The sequence below is a fragment of the Ipomoea nil genome, unplaced genomic scaffold (assembly GCF_001879475.1).
Source record: "Ipomoea nil cultivar Tokyo-kokei standard unplaced genomic scaffold, Asagao_1.1 scaffold0794, whole genome shotgun sequence".
Lineage (NCBI taxonomy): Eukaryota > Viridiplantae > Streptophyta > Magnoliopsida > Solanales > Convolvulaceae > Ipomoea > Ipomoea nil.
In genome coordinates, this window is record NW_017617222.1 from 579,684 (window position 1) to 603,619 (window position 23,936).

At 40.3% G+C, this 23,936-nt stretch overlaps 3 protein-coding genes across 6 annotated transcripts; 2 read left to right on the forward strand and 1 right to left on the reverse strand.

Annotated features, from left to right (window-relative positions):
• Positions 1-309: 309 nt before the first annotated feature.
• On the forward strand, positions 310-1,642 carry LOC109177108. The gene is made up of 4 exons (XM_019326416.1): positions 310-420; positions 547-617; positions 827-1,009; positions 1,375-1,642. The coding sequence occupies exons 1-4, from the start codon at positions 367-369 to the stop codon at positions 1,640-1,642; spliced, it is 576 nt and encodes a 191-aa protein (XP_019181961.1). The 5' UTR covers positions 310-366.
• A 2,537-nt stretch (positions 1,643-4,179) lies between these two features.
• On the forward strand, positions 4,180-9,754 carry LOC109177113 (probable GMP synthase [glutamine-hydrolyzing]). 3 transcript variants are annotated; one of them, XM_019326421.1, is made up of 6 exons: positions 4,180-4,903; positions 4,946-5,144; positions 8,623-8,680; positions 8,785-8,868; positions 8,955-9,096; positions 9,208-9,754. In XM_019326421.1, the coding sequence occupies exons 1-6, from the start codon at positions 4,598-4,600 to the stop codon at positions 9,580-9,582; spliced, it is 1,164 nt and encodes a 387-aa protein (XP_019181966.1). In that variant the 5' UTR covers positions 4,180-4,597; the 3' UTR covers positions 9,583-9,754. The 3 variants fall into 3 exon arrangements, with proteins under 3 accessions (XP_019181966.1, XP_019181965.1, XP_019181964.1); XM_019326420.1 differs by having other exon boundaries at positions 4,180-5,144; positions 8,662-8,680; XM_019326419.1 differs by having other exon boundaries at positions 4,181-5,144.
• Positions 9,755-11,277: 1,523 nt separating this feature from the next.
• Positions 11,278-13,158, reverse strand: LOC109177114 (probable WRKY transcription factor 40). 2 transcript variants are annotated; one of them, XM_019326423.1, is made up of 5 exons: positions 12,944-13,158; positions 12,758-12,817; positions 12,171-12,554; positions 11,754-12,082; positions 11,278-11,720 (listed from the first exon to the last, which is right to left on the reverse strand). In XM_019326423.1, exons 1-5 carry the CDS (start codon positions 13,022-13,024, stop codon positions 11,540-11,542), a joined length of 1,035 nt encoding a protein of 344 aa, XP_019181968.1. In that variant the 5' UTR covers positions 13,025-13,158; the 3' UTR covers positions 11,278-11,539. The 2 variants fall into 2 exon arrangements, with proteins under 2 accessions (XP_019181968.1, XP_019181967.1); XM_019326422.1 differs by having other exon boundaries at positions 11,278-12,082.
• Positions 13,159-23,936: the final 10,778 nt, after the last annotated feature.

Sequence of the window (23,936 nt, forward strand, 5' to 3'; positions counted from 1 at the left end):
TATTAAAATTCCTATTCCTATTTTTTCGTCACTACTCAATATTGAATCAATGATATTTAGTTTACTCCAATCTTTTTACTTGACTTTGTTATTTGCTTTTCATTATTTATAAATAAACTAAGAGTTAATACCCCCAATGGTCCTTCGAGTATTAGCCATGAACCCGTTGTGGTCATTCGAATTTTAAACGACCACGAGACGTCCTTCATCTTTTAAAAAATAACCACCCGTGATCCTCCGTTAAGTTTGGTTTTAAGTGGACGTTAAATGTAAGAGCAATGTTGTCTTTTCACCCTTCTTTTCAGGTTGCGGCTTTATTGCTTCTATCACAAGAAGAAGAACGACACTTATTAGAGAGGAATATGCATGAATGCAGCACTGCACAAAAAAATTAGGGAACTCCAGAGAAACCTGTCGCAGGTAATTTTGCATTATTATTGTATATTCATCAATTTAATATTTATGGATTTTCCAGACACTTGTTTACTTGATGTCCTTGAACCTTTGATGTGAGATTGATGTAATGCTATGTTCATAGAATCATAGGTTACCAATGAGAAGGTGAACGCTCTCATGGAACTCGCACAACTGAAGCAGGAGTACCAATTGTTGCTACAGTATGTTGATCTTTTCCGTGATAGTGTGGACACTTTGTGTATCCAAGCTTCATCAAGCATTCTTTTTATTTTTTTTTTTTAAATTTCCAACTACTTTTCTTAAATGTTCATCACTTAGTAGTGAAATGTTGTAGGAAAGATGATCAGGGTATACTTTCAACCGCTTTATTTAAAATGTTCACGACTTGGTAGATAATGACATGTTGTAAGAAAGATGATCAGGATATTAAACAAGGAAAACCTCTTTCCAAGATTGGAGGGAAGAAAATTGTTCAAGATGGGGAAGGAAGATTTAAAAATCTGCTGAAGAAAACTTATTTGAAACGCTGGGTTAGTGATTCAGAAGGAAACGATGCTGAATCTTACCTGACTTTTGAAGCCAACAGCATAGGGTTTGTAAGGTTCATACAAAGACGCCGCCGGCGAAGACGACGCTGCCGCCTCCACGACGTCGTTGTCATCTTCGTTCTCGGTTCTCCCCTGCAACCACCCTGTGTATAAACCCAAAATGCTAATATAGGTGAAAAGACAACATTGCCCTCACATTTAACACCCTTTTGACACCAAACTTAACGGGAGGACCACAGATGCTTTTTTTTTTTAAAGATGGAGGACGGCTCGTGGTCATTTAAAAGTCGGATGACCACAGGTGGTATATGGCTCATACTCAGAGGACCATTGGAGGTATTAACTCAATAAACTAATTTGTTTTTCTTTCTTTTAAGAGTTGATGTTATCGGATTCAAATAAAAAACAGTTTGCTTTGGTGGAGCTGGAGAAGTTGCTATCTTTGTGGGGGGAAGATTCTGAAGGACTTTCCAGAAATGTCAATTGCAAACGAGACTAGCATGGGTTTGAGTGGAAACATGTTGATAGCCGAAGAGTTGGCGTATAACAAGGAATTGTTGAAGATGGAGCATGAAACATTGGTAACACAATTGACCGACGAGCAAAAGAATGTTTACGACTTTGTGATGAATGATATTGATTCCAATGAAGGTGGATTGTTCTTTGTGTATGGTTAAGGAAGAACATGCAAGATGTTCGTGTGGATAACGTTATCGTCAAAGATAAGGAGCCACGATGATATTATTCTAAAAGTTACTTTCAGTGGAATATCATCTTTGCTCTTGCCGGGAGGCAGGACGGTGCATTCTAGAATTGCTATACCACTCTTTTTGAACGAAGATTCCACGTGCAATATATCGCAAAAACAAAAAATTAAAGATCATAGACATCACTCTGACAAATTAAAATATATATATATATATATATATATATATATATATATATATATATATATATATATATATATATATATATATATATATATATATATATATATATATATATATATATTGTTAGAAAAAGTGGGAGCCATAGTGAACGATTTGAGATATTGCTTACAGTAAAACGTAAAAGGACACGGTGGGAAGAAGCATTAACACAATTTAAAACTTTATCGAATTAAGTATTTATAGAGTACTACCTTATAAAGAATCATGAGTATTTAAAAAAAAAAAAGTATTTATAGAGTATGTGAATTAATATTCAAAAATTATTGCATTGTTAAAATTGGTAAAGTGAAATCACTATTTTCTCCATGACTTAATAAACAATCTATGTGTCAAATAAAATAATATGATACATTAGGGAGAAATTAATAGAAAATGAATTATAGAAGGGTGTTTGCTCAAAATTACAAAGAAGATTAGGATATTAGGATTCTAGTAATTAATTGACAACACACTTCATGATATAGAGAGAGAGATATACAAGAAGAAGTAATATATTTAAACAAGGAGTACAAGAGTCCTAACACTCCCCTGCAAGCTCACGTCGGACGACAACGTGAAGCTTGTCTCGCAGAACTGCAAACCGCGAAGTTGGAAGCGATTTAGTGAAAATATCTGCTAACTGATCTTTGGTTGAAATAAAGTTCACTTGAAGCTCTCTCAAAGCCACCTTTGTCCCGCACGAAGTGATAATCAATCTCTACGTGTTTGGTACGAGCATGAAACACAGGATTGGAATACATATAAGTTACACCAAGATTGTCAGTTGTCACACCACAGCTTCGGTACTAGCACCTGATACCCAGTTCACGTAACAACGAAACAACCCACGTGACTTCTGCACAAACATCAACAAGAACTTTGTATTCAGCTTCAGTAGAGGATTTGGCAATGGTGCGCTACTTCCGACACACCCACGAGATTAAATTAGAACACAGGAAAACAACAAAACCACTTGTAGACTTCTGATCAGCCGGAAAACCAGCCCAATCCAAATCAGAAAAAGCATGGATGTCAGTCGAAGAAGATTTGCACAAACATAAGCCAAAATGCAAGGTACCTTTGACATACCTCAGCACACGCTTTGCTGAGCCAATGTGTCACAGATGGAGCATGCATATGCTGGCACAACTAATTGACATCAAAGGATAGATCAGGACAAGTAACTTTTAAGTACTGCAGGGCCCTGGTTAGACTTCTATATTGAGTGGGATCAACTAAAAGGCTTCGCAGCAATATCCACAGGACGAGACATGGGAATTGGAGTAGCCAAACGATTTACAATCAACCATCCCTGCACACTTCAGAATCTCAACCATATAGCGCCGTTGAGAGAGTAACAAACCATCACCATGCCGCACCGTTTCTATTCCAAGAAAGAAACTCAGAGCACCAAGATCACATATTTTGACAGACAGTTTAGCCAACAAAGTAGAGACCAACGACGCATCATTCCCCATAATGAGAATATCATCAACATAAATCAATAAGTAAAAAGCTGAAGAGGCCTATGTGAAGATAAATAAAGAGACATCCGTTTTGGATGCCTACAAGCCAACAAACACAAGAACAGCTAAGATATATATATATATATATATATATATATATATATATATATATATATATATATATATATATATATATATATGTGTGTGTGTGTGTGTGTGTGTGTGTGTGTGTGTGTGTTTCATTATCTAATAAGACTAATTAAGAAAATGTTTAATACAATAATTCATTATATGAGTTTTTTGCACTTTTGGTCCCACGACTATGGTGTCGCTAACAATTTTGATCCACGACTTTTAAAATTTATAGAATTGGTCCACGACTATAACTTTGTCAGCAAATTTGGTCCTTTCAGTGCATTTTCCGTTTAATCTTTTGTACTCTCTATTTTAATATAGGTAATATTGTCTTTTCCATCTCACATTTTCCGTTAAAATGGGTAAATTCATCATCCTCCCCATTTTTCGTTAGACAGAGGTTGTCACTAACAACATTAATTATTTATTTATGTCATTAGTTTTTGAGATAAAAAATACAATATTACCCATGTTAAAATGGAGAGTAAAATTTTTCGACAAGAATTGAACGAAAAATGCACCAAAATGACCAAATTTGCTAAGAAAGTCATAGTCGTGTACCAATTTTACAAGTTTTAAAAATCGTGGATCAAAGTTATTAATGACACCATAGTCGTGGGATCAAAAGTGCAAAAAACTCTTGATTATATTATTGTTGTCAACTATGGAACCAATGACTCCAACCTACTACTATTAATTTTCTCACTTGGGACATAATTGCAAGTTCATGTGACATGTTTGCATTTATCCATTAAGAAGTCAACTTTCAAGAACTAAAAAAAGGGAAAATAAATGTAGTAGAAAGCTGCCACAGCTGAAGTGGCAAGAATCCATTGGTCTTTGCTTCTCTCTCGGAACAGAATTCTGTCTCTCTAGAAACATCCATAAACTAAGCCGCCTCGCCGTCGGTTTTCTCAGAGCCGGCCAGCTGAGTTTCACCCGCAAGACTCGAGCTTGGAACTCTTATGCCAATGCACCTTCTGGGCCGTCTAGGGTTTTCATTCTAAGCATTTCATCCTTGTTGAATCGTAATGTACATTCATTTCACTGTGATTCAGCCCTAGTTTCTTCAAATCGAAGCAGGTTCAGTCTAATTGAGTCAATGTCTGGTCCACCGCGGGAGAAATCGGTGAACCACGCCGAGTCGGAGGTCCGACCCGTGCTCGGGCCTGCGGGTAACAAGGCGAGATCGTTGGAGTTACGGAAGCCCGCCGAGAAGTTGAAGTCTAACAAGGTGGAGAAGTCGCCGGAGAGCGACGGCGGAAAGAAGAAGTCCTCTGTAATTCCGGCGGCGGCGGCGGAGGGGGGCGATCAACTGTCGAAACCCCGGTTTCAGGTGGCAACGTCGAAGAAATGTGGGAGCGTAGGTTCAGTCCTTAGGCGGCAGCAGGAGCAGAGGTCTTTTCTGATGAGGTCGAATTTGTCGATGAATGCTTCTTGCTCCTCCGACGCGTCGTCTGAGTCTTCTCAGAGCCAGGCATCGACGGGGAACATAAGCCTAGATAGCGTGACCCCGAGATCGTCTCGGAGGAGGCAATGTGGCCCGAAAACGGCTGAGAAAGCTGGTAGTGAAGTTGAGAGCTTGTCTATGAGTTCAGATGATTTCCCTCTGGTGAAGAAAAGGTGTGCCTGGGTGACAACAAATACTGGTATGTTCATACTTCAAAGCCTCTTTGACTTTTAGTAGATTATATCTTACTAACAAGTAAAAATGCCTGTCCACTGTGAAATTTCCCATACAAGGATAACTGCCACGGCATTGATGTTGTTTCATAAGATATCTTAGGCATCAGAGTTTGTAATGTGTTCCTGTAATCAATCAATTCATTGCATAATGAAACAGGGTCATTGACTATTCGTCTATCTCTAGAAGGCATATCTGTAAAAAGATTTCATCTTTTGGTTTATCTTTGTACATGGTATGTACTATGTACAATCCCTTCATTTTACACTCTCACATTTTAAGCAAGTTTTCTTTTTTGAGTGACAAGATAAACGCACCGCCACTACCCGAGTAAACCAACTTAGTTGACTGGCTCAAACCAGGAAGGCCAATAGGCTGCTCTTGAAGTTTATTGTTTTGATTATATGAACTGATGATTGATGCATTAACCTTGCTGGGATGCTGCATATGCTTAGCCTTTCATTTGCTTTTTCCCCCTCTATTCTTTTCCCTCAAAGTTGGACCAAGAATCCTGCCCTTAGAGGACAAGCTGATAATTAACTGTAAAGATGAATGCTTTAGGGCACAAGACAGCTCAGATAGGATTCTAAGATTCCAATGGTTTAGATTTTACATTGCAAAGATGACTGCTTTGTAAGCAAGACTCTTTAAACAAGATTATTATTATTATTATTAAATATAAAGAATTTGGGCCTTGTTAACTACCGAAGCATGTGGTTCTGCGGTTCTGCGGTTCTGCGGTTCTGCCTGTTGCATGGTGAGCTAGATTCCTGTGAAAGTAGAGTGGCCTTCTCCCCTGTGATATGCATAAAAGTCTGCCAATGCTCTTTTGTTACCACCCATCCTTTGCACAGATGTAGAAAGAAATATTAGCTAATTTCAGGATTTAACTGACCTTTTAAAGTTTTCAATAAAATTGACCTTTTAAATGATCTTTTGATAGTGACATCGCTTTGACTTTTGGTAAAGTAGGGAACAGATTGTGTGCTAAAGACGAAATACTCCAATTTCCTGTGCATGCCATGACATGCGGTAGCTATTACCTTTACCGTGTAATATATATACCCAGGGACGGAGGGAGAGAGGGGGCAGGGGGGCGGCTGCCCCCCCTCATCCCACCCCCACCCCATATATAGTATTTGTATGTATATATGTATATATAGTACATGTTTTAGTATTAGTATAAAAAAACTATAAAATGTTAACAAGAAGTGAGTTAGAGTAGGTGGTAGAGCACATCTTTAGTAATAATAATAATAAAGTTAAGGGTTCCAATCTTAGCATTAACATAGTTTTACAAATCTTTTTTAATAGCTTTTTTAATATTACACACACACACTCTATAATAAGATGTGTAATTTATAATGTGTTTTCTATTCAAATTATTTTATTAGTTATGTTTCATATTTTGTTATGAATATTTTTATAAAGTTTCGATGTGTTTTATTTTTCGTCCATATCCAACAATATTTACAATTATATTTCTTAGATAGTTTATTTATTTATTTTTAAATTATCTCTTTTGTTTTAATGTTTTGTCTTTTCTGGAAAAATTTTCTGAATCCGTCTGTACTGTTTCGCCCCCCTCAACCGAATTTCTGGCTCCGTCCCTGTATATACCCCAATTTTCCTATGTATGACATACTTGTAAATTTGCACATTATCTAATTATAGTTCAACTGCAAATGGAGTATTTTTTTATCAGTTCAATTGTAAGTTGTTTAAAACATTTGTACTTGATTATGTCCTTTAGGAATGCTCTTTACTCTCATCAATTTTTACACACACTCCAATTTATGAAAAGTAAAGACATACTTGCAAAGCATTAATTTCCAATAAGTGTATGTTAAATTTTTTAAATACATGTAGTTATTGATGAAATGCATTTGTTTTCCATGTACTTAGCTCACGTGCAATTAAATTCTGTAGTTCTTTAGTATGCAAAATGTTGGAGTTCTCTTATTCTATAGTATTGGTAGATTTCGGGTTTTCTTTTACAAGGTTTTCTGAGAAACCCTCTACTCATTCTACAACTTCTTAGGCTTGAAACTCATCCTCCAAAGTGTTCTTCCAAGCTATTACAATAGCTCTGATATGTTTTCCAATCTCGTGAGAATGTCAATTAGGCATTAATTTTTTTTAAAAATTCTTTTTCTTACTCGTGTCATTGAAATACATAACAGAACAATGTATATTGTGCCTACTGCCTAGGAAAATGAGGTGGAGACAAAATTTAGTGGTCTTACTATTTGCTAGTAAAATTGATGCTTTCTTGTACCGTGCACATCTTGTCCATGTGGGGATGAGGTGTTTACACTACATGATAAAGTAATGGCATGGAAATGGTGGAGTGTTTTGGTGCAACACATTGCTATATCACATCTCATGTTGAGAGATAAGACCTATCACATGATATAAAGCCAATATCACATCTCATACTGAGAGGTAATACCTATCAATTGATGTAATGTTGAGGCACAGACAAGTGGCAAACTGTTTCCATACACATTTTCCTCTCTCTGTCTTTACATGCATATGCTGTTCTCGAATGTATTTCTTTAGAAATATAGGACTACTATTTCTCCAACCTCATCAGTTTCTAAACTTACGGTGTCAACATATTACATATCTGTTTCTGAAACACGTGATATGTGGGGTTCATTGCATTATAGTTTTCTTCTTCGTCTTCATTTTTCCCAAATACAAATTGGAAGTCTTTTGCTATATATGATTATCAAGATTACTAAATCCTTTAAAATTGGAAGTAATAATTTAATTAAACTCCATAATTATCTTTTAAAAAAATACCATAATTATCCAATTAAATTATATGAGGATATCATCACATAAGAAGAAATATCTAGACGAAAAAACTAACATTTTATTTATTGCTAAAAATAAGTGTTATCAATGTGATAATGAACTTCTACTTGGTGATGGTCTGAAATCCTTGGTGGTTATGAAACTCTCTTGCTTTCACTGCAACCATGACAACTTGATAATTTATTTATGTTTTCTATGAATTAAGCAATTGAAAGGGTAATTCTTATAAATCACGTTCAATTCCAAAAAATACATGATTGTGTCTGGTATTTTGTGGCCTTGTTTTTCATTATTTATTTTTGCTATATTTGTGCTAAAAGGCTTTCATAGTATCAGCTAAAATGTTTGCTATGGAGTACATATTCTTATTGGAAATATTTGCCAACCTGAATGGTAGTAGGTCTGTTAATGTTAGTGGCAATGGATCATGTTCTGTATATCCCAGTCCGAGTTCCTCTAGGATATACTTTTGCTTTAATTTTATTTCGCCGACTGTCTAATTCTAGACTTTGCTCACTATGTCTACTCGCAATTTTTTTTTGGTAATCTTGTATTTTACAATAGCTTAAGGAATTATACTTATTGAGATTCCTCTACTAATTGACTTAATTCCTAAACAGATCCGCTATATGCTGCTTTTCATGATGAGGAATGGGGAGTTCCTGTCCATGATGATAGGTAGGCATCATACTTCACGGTATTTTGCTTATTCTTGTATTGTCTGCAATATAACAAGCCTGCTCTTTTATATGATCTTCTCAGTTGATAGTGACAATGTGCAGGAATCTTTTCGAACTACTTAGTTTATCCACAGCATTAGCAGAACTTTCATGGCCGACCATTCTGAGTAGACGACAGGCATTCAAGTAACAATGGAATATTCTATGATTTTTTAGGGCAATTAGTACAGGTGTTATTTTCCGAGACTTAGATTGAATTATTTGTTATGCAGAGAAGTGTTCCAAAATTTTGATCCTGTTGCTGTCTCAAAACTGAATGAAAAGAAGATAACGGTTCCAGGAAATCCCGCCAGCTCTCTTTTGTCAGAGTTAAAGCTGCGGGCAATTATTGAAAATGCCCGCCATGTATGTAAGGTAAGTGTCATTTTCCATCTAGATTGCCAATTCATTCCATCCAGAAGTATAAATCTTTACTTTATCATCTGTGAAGTGGTAGTTAGTGTTAATAATATGCTCATAATGCAGATAATTGATGAGATTGGGTCCTTCGACAAATATGTTTGGGGTTTTGTAAACCACAGGCCTATAGTTGGTCAGTTCCGATACCCAAGACAAGTTCCAATCAAGACATCAAAAGCTGAAGCGATAAGCAAAGACCTAGTCAGAAGAGGTTTCCGAGGAGTAGGACCCACGGTCATTTACTCCTTCATGCAGGTTTCTGGAATCACAAATGACCATCTCATCAGTTGCTTTAGATTCCATGAATGTATGGCGTGGGGCAATGCAAGGAACAAAGGCGATAGCCTCAGTGCTGCCAAGCTCAAGGTAAAACAACCTGAGGATGACGACGCTGAACTTGGACTAGTAAGAGCTATTGACAACTCGAGCTTATCCACATAGATTTCTTTTTTATTCCATGCATCGAAATATATACATACATGAGTAGTTTCCTGCTGTCCTGCCCTTCTGTACTATAATATTCCTTGTACAAATCACTGTGAACCTATAATGTTCATTGCTTTTTAGATCATAAACCGATTTGCAAGTTAAGAAGTCATTGACATACTCTTCATCATTGCTTGTCCTGTTGTGTTTTTGTGAAACTTAAGATTAGTACATAGTAAATGTGTCATTTCCAGGTTTTGGTCAAGTTGAGTTGGTAGATAGTTGATTAGCTAATAGCTTCTAGAAGGTAGACTAGTTTGAAGTCTCTTGCCAACAAAAAGTGAAATTCCTCACCCCAAAGGCTCTTAAACTCTGGCTCGACAGGATGGTGGATGAGTAAATTATGGTGACTCAGTGGTCTTTTAGGTGAGAGGACTCGTGTTTGGCGTTCACAAGAAGTCACCACATTAAATGTTATTCTCACGCTGCGACTGTCAAATTTTGATCATATAACTTTGTTAATAATTTACTACTTGAGTACCAAATAAGTTGTCCGTGTGGGCGACTGAGCAGTTTCTTTCAGGCATTAAACTCTATAACTCCTGCGTAGGGTTTGAGTCTTTCTTATTTAGGTGGTGTCAACTTCATCTTTTAAAGTATCCAATGCTCTTATGAAGGACCACAAGAAGCTTCTTTCTCTCTTATCTTATGTATATACTCTGGTTTTACGTGTTTTTTTATTTTTTATTTTATACAGATGTTTATCTATTCTTGTACAGTTTTGTACTGTGTAAGATGTAACTAGTTTTTGGTATTCAAAAGAGTTGTGATCATTTGTGATAAGATTCAACTAATTTTCAGCAGTTAAAATAATCGTGTAATATGACTAAATTAATTTTTCAGTAGTCAAAAGAGTCGAGATACGACTAAATTAGTTTTCGGTGGTCAAAAGGACTGTCGTAAGGTCTATTTAATTTTCGGTGTCCTGATAAGATCAAACTTGTTTTTGCAAACGAAAAGAATTGTGATGAAATTGAATTAGTTTTCGGTGACCGAACGAGATGTGATAAGATCAACTAGCTAATTCGGTGGCCGAACGAGATGTGATAAGATCAACTAGCTTTTGGTAGCCAAAAGAATTATGGTAAGATACAAAGATCTACCTAGTTTTTGGTAGCAAAACTAAACTACTCCCTATGTCTCATTTTATCTATTTTATCTATCATACTTATTATTTATTGGTCAAATCAATTCTTTCTTCTTACTTATTTCTATTAGTATTTTTTTTTATAATTTTTAAATTTAATTCTTTTTTGGTGTTTAATAGTATTTTAAATATATAAATTGTAAATCTAAACTTTTCCGGTAGCTAAAGGAGTTGTGATAAGATTTTAATAGTTTTTAGTAGACAAGAGTTATGATAAAATTTAACTAGGTTTTTTTGTCTGTACGGAGTTAGCTCAATGGTTCAATAGACAGTATCGGTAGCGGTAGCCGATAGTGTGAAGATTATGTACAAAGTGGACAGATCTTTTGTGCGCACCGATAATGTTTTGTCGGGGTATGGGAGACCCTTGTAGTTGGAGATTCAACCTTCTTTCTCAAGGGTTATGATAACTTTGGATAAGATTTAATTAGGTTTTAGGGTTTGTGAGGCATATGAGAGATGTAAATAGTGTAATGGCATAGATTTCAAACAATTAGCAAAAATAGTCAAGCAAAGTTGGTAAGAATTCTTAATTGTGATTTAAAGTCTTGAATTCAACCACTTGAGTAATCCAATCAAAAGTAGCCTTGAAGCTCTTAGCTACCCATATGGTATGGGCCCCTCTTGAACATTGATTTTGATGTACCCTAAACTGGTATTTACATTAATTCAACTACTTCTACTTCACTTCAAACCTTTCCATTCGTCAAAGACTATGACAAAAACAACTGCAAAGCTTCTACGGTAAAAAAAAAAAAAAAAAAATTACCATTTTTCTGTCTGATTATGAGGAAAGATGAATTTTCCGGAAATGGCGGCTGCAAGAGCTGCTTTGAAGCTGGGATCTTTTGTCAAGGAAGAAGCCATCTGTTCTATCAAGAATTGGTGGAAGTCCGGTCTGTCTGCCAGCTGCGGCAATACTCTGGCGGCGGCGGCGGTGGCGGTGGGGGAGACTTTACTGTTACTGTTCATGGCGGTGATGGGTAATGATGGTTTGGGCTCTGTTAAGTCAAGGGTGATGGTTGGTCCTGCTGAGGCGGCGGCGGCGGCGGGAGCAGGACGGGTGGTGATGGTGGCCGGAGTGGAAGGGGCGGCGGCGGAGGATTGATCTATCTTTGAGGGGTGTGGGTGGTTGTGCTCTCCCTCATAGGTTGCCACCAAAACGGACTGATCTTCCACGCTTCTCTGAACCTTTTTCTTGACTGGGCAGGTGGGAGCAAAAGAGCATTTGAAGTAAGCTCTGGGCGATGGATTATCTCGAGTCACCTTCTGCCCATACTTCCTCCATTGATACCCATCCTTTACAATCTGCAAACACACAAACATTTCACGCTTAGCAAAAAGTCTGCAAATACATCACTGCTAAACTAATTTCTTGAAACTTAATTGGACTTACCAGGCCAGTATCAGATGATTCCGTCCGGACATAAACCTTGGAGGTCTTAGATTTGATGTGCTGTTGTTGTTGTTGATGATGATGATGATGATGGTGTTGTTGTTCCTCCCTGGGTTTCTTGACAGAATCTTCATCACTGGAGCTGCTCTCCGAGTGTCCTCCATTAGTATTAACGTTGTTGCTCTCCGATTTCCTCTTTCTTGATCCCTGCGGCAGAACACCCACAGGGCTACTGTTTTCCTCACATCCATTGTTGTTCTTCATCATATACCCCTTCAATTTCTCCCTCAAAACATTGTAATTCTCACACATGATTGTCAGCATTTCCGTCAGTTTCTTGTTCTCCGCACTCACTCTATTCAACTCCTCTATTAGACCATCCGCCTGAAATTAAACACACAAAACCAAACCACTTCAAAATCATACTAAAAAGTAAAAATCCCAGATTTTCAACCACCGGAAAGTGATCAAAAACCTTTAAAAATCTCAGATTTTAAACCATCAAAAAGTGGTCAGAAATTTTTTAAAACCTGAAATTTATTTTGAACCATCAAAGAAGTGAAAGATAAGATATGAATACTACACACCTCATTTTTTATTGTCATGTTGATGCCCAACCCAATGAAATTGCTCTCCACTTCTTGCTTCTAAAAGTGGGGAAAAAAAAAACACACAACTTTAGCTAAAACTTTAAAACTACCTAACCTCAGCTCGTATATATATGTTTTCTTGAACGACAAAACACAAAACCATGCAATCTAGGTACCACGTACCGGTACTCCGGCGTCGGCGGCCGGCCGGAGAGGTTTAATGTTGAGATCCAACGAAGTATCAACCAAGCTAGTAAACTCCATGGCTGCAAGCAAATCCCCAAGCTAAGAATATAATAATCCTCCGAGCGAAGATCTTAAGAGAAGCCCAAGTTAATTGTTGGGTTCAATGAAGAGAAGATACACACATATATAATATGGAGTTGATAAGAAACTGCTCACCAAATTGAATATATTTATAAGGAAATTAAACCTAAAAAAATGTGATTAATACTATGCAGTTGGCCGCTAGCAAAGATATTTGGTAATATTTTCCAGAAAAGTAAGGAGTAATGCTTTCTTGTCGGCTTCGACAGTTTGACTTTCTTTGTCATAGTCAAAGTCAAGCCATCCCTAGGAAATATAGAAGAAAGGAGAATACCAATAAATAATTAATTAATTAAAATAAATTAATCAATAATTGAGGAACCGAGGGTGGATATGGATAAAGGAAAACTTGGGTTTCAACCTATTTTTATTTTATTATTATATTATATTTTTATTATTGTTTATTTGTCACGTCAGCCGACAAAAAATTTTATTTCGGAAAATGTTTATCAATGGATACGAACAAAGAAATAAGAATGCCTTTGCGTTACCTTCCTGTCACGTTCCCAAACATTTTACACGTTATGTATTATTGTATTTTAGTTATTTGTTTTTATTTAAAAATACAGATTATTTATTAAGGGGAGGGGGTATATTTAACTGATAAAATAGGTTTTAAGTGAAGATTAATGATTTCTTCTAGAAATACTGTTCTTGGGGAGTTGTTCTATCATGGACTACAAGGAGAACCTTGGTCCTAAATAATGTATAAATTATGTATTGATATTGTAAACTTTTAAAATATAAATTGTGATTTTAAATCAAAACACAGAAAATTTGTGAATACAATACATGGTCATCAAATTTTAATATGTTAATAATGTATGACTGCTCAAAGGAACTTGTGAATACAAAACAAGGTAATCGATATATATATATATATATATATATATATATATATATTTGTGTATTTGCATTATGCAAATTATGAATTTTTAAAAGGTAAATTGTGAACATTTGGACCCGGAATCCCGAATGTGTGGTTCTAGGGTCATATTGAAAAAATAGACTTGTATGGAAGGAATTATTTTGATTTATTGTATGATAGGGTTTATTTATTTCTTTCTTTTTATTGTCATGACTCATGAGTTTGGTATCCGGTAACAATAATGATATTTGACTTATCTAGTAACGGATTGCTATTACAATTTTTCGGTGGAGATTTTTTTTTAATATGTATTACTCTTTTTATCATATTCAAAATCAAAATCTTTTGATTAAAGAGTAAGACGAGTTTAATATTCTTTAATTAAGAATTTGAGTTGAAATCTTTGTCATAGATCTGGCTTTGATAGCATCAGAATTTGAACCATGTCGCTAATAGCATATAAATTTGAACTCACAATCTTTTTGCATGAGTTTAACTCTGATAACAAATTGAAAAATTTGTTTTATCTTAATTAAAAACAAAATTGTATGTATGGCACGTTTATTATTTTTATATATTTTGCTCAGTAATAACGTCAAGAAAGCTCCTCAAATAAGATCCAACACTAATTCGACTGTGAATTAATAATCAACGTAATTATCCGATACTAGAATATCGTAATACCAATATATATTGCTTATGACATTGTAAAAACCCTTGAATAAATTAATATTATATTTTAATAATCTCCATTTACTAAATCAAGACTTAACATTGTTTCATTTCAAAAAATAAAAATCAAAACCTAACATTTTATTTAGTTTTTATCTTTTCAAACACATTTGAATTTTTGTTTTACATGTTTTGAATTTTTTTCGATATTCAAGTCGGAAAGCAAGAAGATTCCATTGTTCCTTTCGGGGTGGTTAATCATCAGTTTGAATGTTGCACCACCCAGAGCCTAGAGGTTAAATACCCAAGATTGCTCAAGTTGAAAGTCATTATTAAACTATGTATTTATACATTATATTTTGTATACACGTATAAAAAAAAAAAAAAAAAAGAGAGTAAAATGTGAACACCTTTTTGGTTGAATCTGTAGCATCAGATCTTTCTGTAAGATTTTCCCTTATAATATATATTGTATATTATATATTAGGACCTTAATTAAGTGGTGCAAGTTGACTAGACTTATTAAGTGGTCTGGTTGGACTTAATAACTAGTAGTTGTTAGTCAACCAAACTCTGTGCCTAATATAACCTGGATTGATGGGATACAGGATTATGGATTAGATAGCACATTCAGTTACGGTACTCAGACCGCTCAGTAGATACCAATACACCATCTAGGGTTCTGAGTCAGGTCTGAGGCAAAACATGGCTAACGGTCTACCGTTAAGAGGCAATACTACAGGAACATCAACTATGGCTGGAGATCTACATGGCTACGCTTCCGCTATCATACGAGGTCAGATTTCTCGTATACTGTTATTCATTATAGTTAGACTATTGCATATCTAACATTTGGTATCAGAGCCATTATAATCTCTGTCTGGTTGATTGTTATTGCCTAAAAAATCAACATTAATATCATATACATTGAGTTTTTGTATATACTTTGATTTTCAATTACATTACATTAATTCTTCAAAATATGCGTACAGAATTGTATCTATTTAGTTTTGATATAATTTAGTATTTTAGCATGTATATTTAGAAGATTATTTGTAATTGTTTTTGGTATGCTGGAATTATTTTTGGCATTCAACACAATTTTAATTCCTTTTGGATTTGTGGAATTATATGTTGTGTTTTATTGTGAACCACTGCCTAGCAAACAATGTTTTGGCGAGCTACTGTTTTTTAATTTTCTGGGACCAGTCGCCGGCGAGACGTTCACCGTCATTTTCCTCCGAGCCATCGTTGTTATGCCATTAAGTCGTGAGTCGGAGATGGCATTGCGACTATAGAGGACGGCGGCGAAGCTGGCGTTGCACCAGGACGGACGGCGGAGGCGAGGCTGGATTTTCCCGGCCACGTTGCTGCTTGTTCTTCTCCTTCAGGCGACGGCGGCGACCGGCTGTTGCTCCTCCCTCTCCGCACTGCTCTTAGGACCGACGACGGCAACCTTTGGCGTTGAGCGAGGTGGTCCGGCAGAGGCGTGCTTGACTTCTCAGCGTCCCCTCCTCCTTAAGGCCGTCGTTGCTCCGTCTCTGCTTCTCAAGTTTTGGGTGACGCTAATGAGTCACCAGGCTGCTAGGGTTACAGTGGTAGAAGAAGATGATGAAGGCAAATGTTTTTGGGCCGGGTCTGGCCCAATTCGGCCAGACCTGGATCTTTAAAAAAAAAACATATTGGGCCTGCTTTAGTTTATTAGGCTTACTTCATTATTTTTCCTTCATCATATATAAGCTTCTTCTATCTTAATTTTCAGTTTAATTCCTCCTTAATTAATTATTAAATTATCATTCAATTTGAGGCAAATATTAAGTTTTAATTTGCTGCTTGAATTTTAGTTTAATGTTAAGGTGCAAATTAAATTGCCTCAAGTGTTGCAATTTATTTAGAAAATATGTGTTAATAATATATTAATATGCAAATCCAAGCATGCTATGTATATTCATACATTATTGTTATATTATACATTCATAATAGCATGTATTAAGGTTGGATTTAGCATATTATTAACTCATAAATTCTTTTTAAATATCATTCAATTTTGGATCCTTAGGCCAAATTTAGTCATTTCGGCATGTTAAAGGTAGCTTGTTTCGTTTCCCTTTAATTTGAGCACATTTTAATTTTATGTGTCTCTGGGACTTTAGAACCTATTTTGAACAAGCTATTCAGGACCTATCTTCGGTCAATAAAGTATGGATCCCACCTTTTTGATTGATATTTTAATAATAATTATACCTCCTTATAACATGTTTATTAAGTTTTAATTATTACTAACTACCATATTTTGGTATTCATCGTTGGTAATAATATTAAGTTTTGAGTCTATTTCAGTACTTAGACCATTTTTATTCATGTTATAATTCACTTGGGTCATTGAGGTTTATGAGCCTAATTTGAATGATTGAGTGCTATAATTATTGTCTCGGCCTGTTTAGAGACATTAAGGATTTAAGGATTTAATTGTTATTTTGGCCATTAAGAACTATAACTATTGTTTAAGTCGATTAAATTTTTAATCTATCAATAGTTTTTCAGGGCCTTAATAATAATATTAAGTCTTTAATTTTAGGGTAAAAGCAATATAGTTGGTATATTGTCTGTATAATGGTAATTTGGTTATTACCTTAACTTCAGTCTCCCTTAGTATCATAATAATCATGGTTAATTATTATGTGGTAAATTGAGATTAGTATTTGACATCCCTTAATTACAGTTTTGCCTTTATTGTAGTTATTATTAATTGGCATTATTAATTACTGTTATTAAGTTTAAGGGGCTAATCTCATTTTATTACCTTTCATAATAATTATTATTTAATGGTAATCTGCTATATTTGGTACATTGGCATTGACGGATATATTAGGAACCGACCCGCACCGACCCGAGGTGCGCGGGCAAGAACGGGTCCCGGGGCGGCGCCACGTACCCGCCCCGGGAGGGCCTCGCCACGTGGCCCCGCGCGGGCCACGGCAGAGGCCGGGCCGGCCTCTCCAGGAGGCCGGGCCGACCTCCTTGTGGGCTCGGCCCGAGCCCACGACGGGCCCGGCCTGGCCCCATAACGCGGCCCGGTCGCAAGACCGGGCGCGGTCAACTTAGATCTAACCACCCCCCCCCCCCCGCTTTGGGGGGTGGCGGTTAGGGACGGGGGTTGTATAAAAACCCCCCACCTTGTCCAGTTAGGACACGACCTACTCTATGGACACACTTTGTACTGAAGAATCACTGTAATAGCCAATTCCACGGCATTTAATACAATATACGATCCACCGCGGCCTTTACCATCTCTTTATTATTCGTATTCTTATCCGGGTTTATTGATTCGGGTCTACCCCGGGTTAATTAAATCCATCAGTGGTGCTCGTGTTGAGAGCTGCTGTACAAGCTTGAGCGCTCTCTCCCCACTATTGTTCATCGACAGCGATGGCACGATCGAGATCCAGCTCTCGTCATACCAATGGTTCCCGCGGCACCCAGCTCGTCGCGAACGGGAACGGCCCCAACGGGGCCCCCGCCCCCGGCGTCCAACCGGCCGCCTCCGCCAGATCGGGGGAGGATCTGAGGGCCCAGCTCACCCACCGCCGCAGTAGCGGTGCGCCATCAGCTCCCCACGCCGCCCCCGCTCCAGCTCGCGCACTATATTATATTTGCGATATCTATCGACGCCTGCCGCGGGATCCATCATTTGGCTCCGCTGGCTCGGGGTCCTCCATCTCAGCCGGCAACTCAAGGGCGATCGGGTCGAAGGCATCCCCCTTCTGGCGAAGGGCGGTGTAGATATCCTGCTGCATAGCGTATCGGCCCAACTGGAAGGCCATAGCACTCTCCTCCGCGATCGTCTCCCTCCCGGCGTCGCTGGCCAGCCACGAGGCGACTATGTCGCCGCTACGCCCGCGAACATACTCTTCGGCATCCCTCCCGAACTCATCAGACTTCCTGTAAGCAGAGATAACCTGTCCAAGCTCCTCCGCGTGCCTCTTCCTCTCAGCCTCCAGAGCCTTCCGGGACTCGGCATCGCGCCTGACCGCCTCATCAGCCCGCCTACCCGCCTCATCAGCTCGCCTAGTCTCGGCCTCCAAGGCTCGCACCAGCTCGGCTGCGCGACTCTGCTCATCCTCGACAAGGGCCACAGAGGACGCAGCCCAACCCTGAAACAAGGGCACAATCATAACAAGGCAATAACAAGGACTAAGCATAACAAAGGAAATCACGAGCATACCTCGATGGTCCGAAGGGCCTCCCGGAGGACAGCGGGCAAGCTCCGCGACGCGTGCGGGGCAGGTGGCAGCGGGGGTGGAGCACCCGGTGGTACAGGGGGGCGGCTCGCCTGCGGCCGTGTCCCTCCCGGGGGGGGGGGCACACCAGACTCAGAAGTAGGAACATCAGACTGTGCAGTAACCTTCTGCCTCTTCGCAACAGGGCCGCGCGCCACGACGCGCTCAAGACGTCGGCTGCGCGACTCTGCTCATCCTCGACAAGGGCCACAGAGGACGCAGCCCAACCCTGAAACAAGGGCACAATCATAACAAGGCAATAACAAGGACTAAGCATAACAAAGGAAATCACGAGCATACCTCGATGGTCCGAAGGGCCTCCCGGAGGACAGCGGGCAAGCTCCGCGACGCGTGCGGGGCAGGTGGCAGCGGGGGTGGAGCACCCGGTGGTACAGGGGGGCGGCTCGCCTGCGGCCGTGTCCCTCCCGGGGGGGGGGCACACCAGACTCAGAAGTAGGAACATCAGACTGTGCAGTAACCTTCTGCCTCTTCGCAACAGGGCCGCGCGCCACGACGCGCTCAAGACGCTGGCGGAACGTAGACATGACGGGAGGTCTCGCTGCAAAAGGAAACAAGCAAAGGTCAAACGAGAGGACATGAGTACAGCCGAAGGTTCAACAAAATGAAGAGGGACAAACCACGAGTGGAAGCACGCGAAGGGCCGACAGCGGATCCGGAGGACCCAGGCTCGGCAAAAACCTCGCCCGAAGACCCGGAGGATCCCGGAGACTGCTCTGGCGGCTCGTCGTCCGTCAAATCGATCAACGGACGCGCGTCCGGCTGGGGCGCACGCAGAAGGCGCGGACGGATACGAGGCGGCAACGGCCCATCCAACGTGAAGCCCAGGCCGCGCATGTTCTCGGGCGTAATCATCTCGCCTATGCTGATCTCCCCCCGATCGCCCCGGAAGGCATGGATGTCCCGGGCTACGGCAGCCGTCTGGAGGGGAGCCCTGTGGCGCACAAATCTGTTGTTCCAAGATAGGAACGGGCGAGGATCACCAACCGATACGTAGACGAAGTGCGGTTTCCAGTCTCGGTTGGTCTGGTTGAAGTCGTGGAACGTCTTCATACGCGCCCGGGCCGCTATGCCCACGAACCCTCTGCTGGCCTGGCTGGATGATGAGGTGACTTGAAACAAACTCTGGAAGAGATCCATATAGGGCTCGACACGAATGGCGTGGCAGCGGAGCAAGAAGGCAAGAAGTAAGTAATGGGCATTCGGCACCAACTGCCCGGGTGCGATGCCGTAGTGGTTGAGGAAGGATTCGACGAAGGGATGAATGGGGAAGCGAAAACCAAGGTACATGGATTGCACGTGCACCCCGAAGAAGAGGGGTGTCGGCGGCTCGGTGACATTCCCCGACGGGGAGGGCAGGCGCACCTCGCCCGCAGGTCCAACATAGCTCTTGGCCTCCTCGAACTCCTGCACAGAGGTCTGAGCCAAAGTCGAGGCCGCGATGAGTGTCTCCAGAGGAGTGTACTGGGCGGGATCCTCGTACGGGACCGCGAGGGGATCCTCCATGACGGGAGGATGGGCGTCCAACGGACCCTCGTACGGCATGGTGACCTCCCCAGAAGGGGAATGAGCAGGAAAAGGAGTGGGGGGGTCGCTAGTTTCGTCCATGGGAAGGACGTGAGTGTCTACGGAGTCCAAAAAATCGTCCAAGGAACCGGAAGAAGTGTGCATGCACCGACTAAACCTACGAGACAAAAGAAAGAGGGTATAAGGACGAGGCCAAAAAAAAAAAAAAAAAAAAAAAAAAAAAAAAAATGATGAGGAAACAGCGAACCTCGGCCCAGGGCCGAGGCCGAGGTCGGCCCGACCTCGCCGAGCGAGGCCGAGCCGACCCCAGACGCCGGCGCCGTCAAAGGACAGCGCCGAAGCGGGGCCGGAGGTCGGCGAGACCCCGGCGCCCGGAAGGCGGCACGGCCAGCAGGCCGCGCCGCGACGGACGGCCCCGCACCGCCGCCGCGGAGGAACGGCGTGGTGCACGGTGGGGGCGGCAGCACGGTGGACCCAAAAAAAAAAAAAAGGGGAGCAGATAGGCGGACCTCGGCCCTGCGCCGAGGTCAGGGTCGGCAAGGCAAGTCGGCCGGCGCGGCCTCGGCGGGTGAGGTCGGCCAGACCTGCCGCCGAGGGGTGGCGCGGCCCCGGCGAGAGGGGGACGGCCGTTGCCGCCCTCGCCGTCGCCCGGGAGGTTAGCCGGGGACCACGCTACCGCAGCCTGAGAGCCGCCCGTGGCAGCAGAGCGACGACGCCGCTGCGACGGAGCAGCGCCGCCGCAACGGAGCGGTGGCATCGCCGCGGCGGCGGCGGGGTTCCGCGGGATTTCCGAAAATAAAAAATAAAAAAAAAAAGAGGAGAGAAAGGGGGTTTACCACGCTCGGGCCTACGGCTCGGCGACGGGGGAAGTTGGAGGTCGGCCGGAGCTTGTGGCCGCGAACTCGTCGGAATCCGGTGGTGGCTCGCCGGAGGTGTCGCCGGAATCCGGTGGGGGGGGCTCGCCGGAGTTTGGGGAGTGAAGAGTGTGAAGTTGAAGTGGTGAAAGTGTAGAATGAGAGGGGAGAAGGGGTTTATATAGGAGAAGGGGAGAGAAGAAGAGGGGGAGTTTTGAAATTCAAAATAAGAAAAAGGGGGGGAAAAGGGGAAAAGATGGGTGTGATTGGTTGACTTGGGGAGGATGATCAAAACCTAAAAGGACTCTACTATGTATGTGTTCTAACAGATAAAGGAGTCATACCTCGGAGGGAGTGTTTCATCATTATCGCGAGAAATATGCCCGGACGGCACCTATGGCGCGGGGACGCGCGCGCCTCGGGGTCGACATTTTTTGGTCGGCCGGAGCGCTTACTCTCCTTCGCTGACGATTACTCGCACCTCGGAGAGTGGGGGACTGATGACGGATATATTAGGAACCGACCCGCACCGACCCGAGGTGCGCGGGCAAGAACGGGTCCCGGGGCGGCGCCACGTACCCGCCCCGGGAGGGCCTCGCCACGTGGCCCCGCGCGGGCCACGGCAGAGGCCGGGCCGGCCTCTCCAGGAGGCCGGGCCGACCTCCTTGTGGGCTCGGCCCGAGCCCACGACGGGCCCGGCCTGGCCCCATAACGCGGCCCGGTCGCAAGACCGGGCGCGGTCAACTTAGATCTAACCACCCCCCCCCCCCCCCCGCTTTGGGGGGTGGCGGTTAGGGACGGGGGTTGTATAAAAACCCCCCACCTTGTCCAGTTAGGACACGACCTACTCTACGGACACACTTTGTACTGAAGAATCACTGTAATAGCCAATTCCACGGCATTTAATACAATATACGGTCCACCGCGGCCTTTACCATCTCTTTATTATTCGTATTCTTATCCGGGTTTATTGATTCGGGTCCACCCCGGGTTAATTAAATCCATCAGGCATGGTTACCACTTCATTTTACATGACTATTAATGTTGGTAATTAAGTCCTACCAATAAATTTTTTAACGTACCATTGGACGCTGCATCGAGTTTATTGACACCGATAGTGAAGATTGGGAGAATTCTGGAGTCTTTTCTTCTCTTGTGGATCGTCATCGTTGTTAGCGCAATGGGCAGATGCGGTTTGCATCATTAAGGTTAGCCATTAATTATCTTTTATGCTTATTATTGATAATTAGTGCTACAGTTACAGTTAACCGCTAATTTGGACTAGTCACATATTTTATTCTTTAGAAAAATAGAAACATTTAAAGATGCATTACCATACTTCAGTTTGTTGTTATTATTAATGTTAGTAGTGATTATAATGTTACCTATTACTATTAATAATTAATTAATGATGACATGGTATTCAGCTATGTACCTTGAACTGTTTCTAAATAAATTTATGTGACAATATTCAGTGCAGAAAATAATTTTTCTTGACATTAATGTTTTTCGGACTTCAAATTTTATTAAGTTTTCAAAATTTTATCCGAAAACGTTTATTAATGTTAGCGGTTTTAACCATTGTTTTTTCATATTTAGTCTCCTACTTAATGTGATAATATTATTATGGCTATTTATTGCTATTTTGGTTATTTGAAATTTTGCCATTAATAATAATAATAATATTATTAACTGAGTTATGGAGAGTGATTTTGAATCAATTTAGTAATCTTGGAAAAACATATTTTCTAGGCAATTGACTTTTGCCATTAATTCCATAATTCATTTAGTTCTTGGAATTATGATTTTAGTTCTGATTGCCCATGTTTGGTTAAGTATGAATAAATGAATATTTTGTTTAAATTCATATCCTTTAGTTGGTTCATACTCTTTATATTGTTTTACGCATTCGATCACATTAAGTGCATAATATTAAGTTTAATTATGCAATTAGGGTTTGTGAGATTTTGATTTACAAATTATAGGATATCTTTTTGGTTTGATATTGTTTGAATTTGTAAATTCAGTTATTTCTCATAAATTTGATATTTATGCATTAAAACATTTTTCCATGGGCTTACAGTTTAAAAATTTTAAAGTATATATTCAGTACATTATTATTCAAAATGTTGGGTCTCTTTTGGTTTGGACTCATCGGTATTTGAATATTAAGTTTATACTTTAAAATCTCATATTGTAAATTGCTTTAAGTTATGCAATTTATTTGAAATATATGAGTTTAATGTTTAATTTTATGCATATTCGTCCTAAGCATAATATTATGTTTTAAATTATGCAATTTTATTATGCCTTTAGCAATGCATACTTTGAGATGGAATTACATTAGTTCCTATTTAATTTGGACTTATGCATAAACTTTAGTTGCGGTAGTGCCTGAATTTAAGCACGTTTAGTCTGCTAATTTAGTTCACCATTTAAGCTTTAATCATAGGTGAACCATACAGTTTTTGGTGTATACCATACAGTTTACAGGTTTATACCCTCAAACAGTTATACATTAAGTATATGAATCGGGGAGACATACTAGTTTTAATGGCCATGAGTTAAAGACTTCTTGAGCCACTAGTCTCCTTAAATTGATACTCTATTTAAGGAATTGGTTTTCAGTG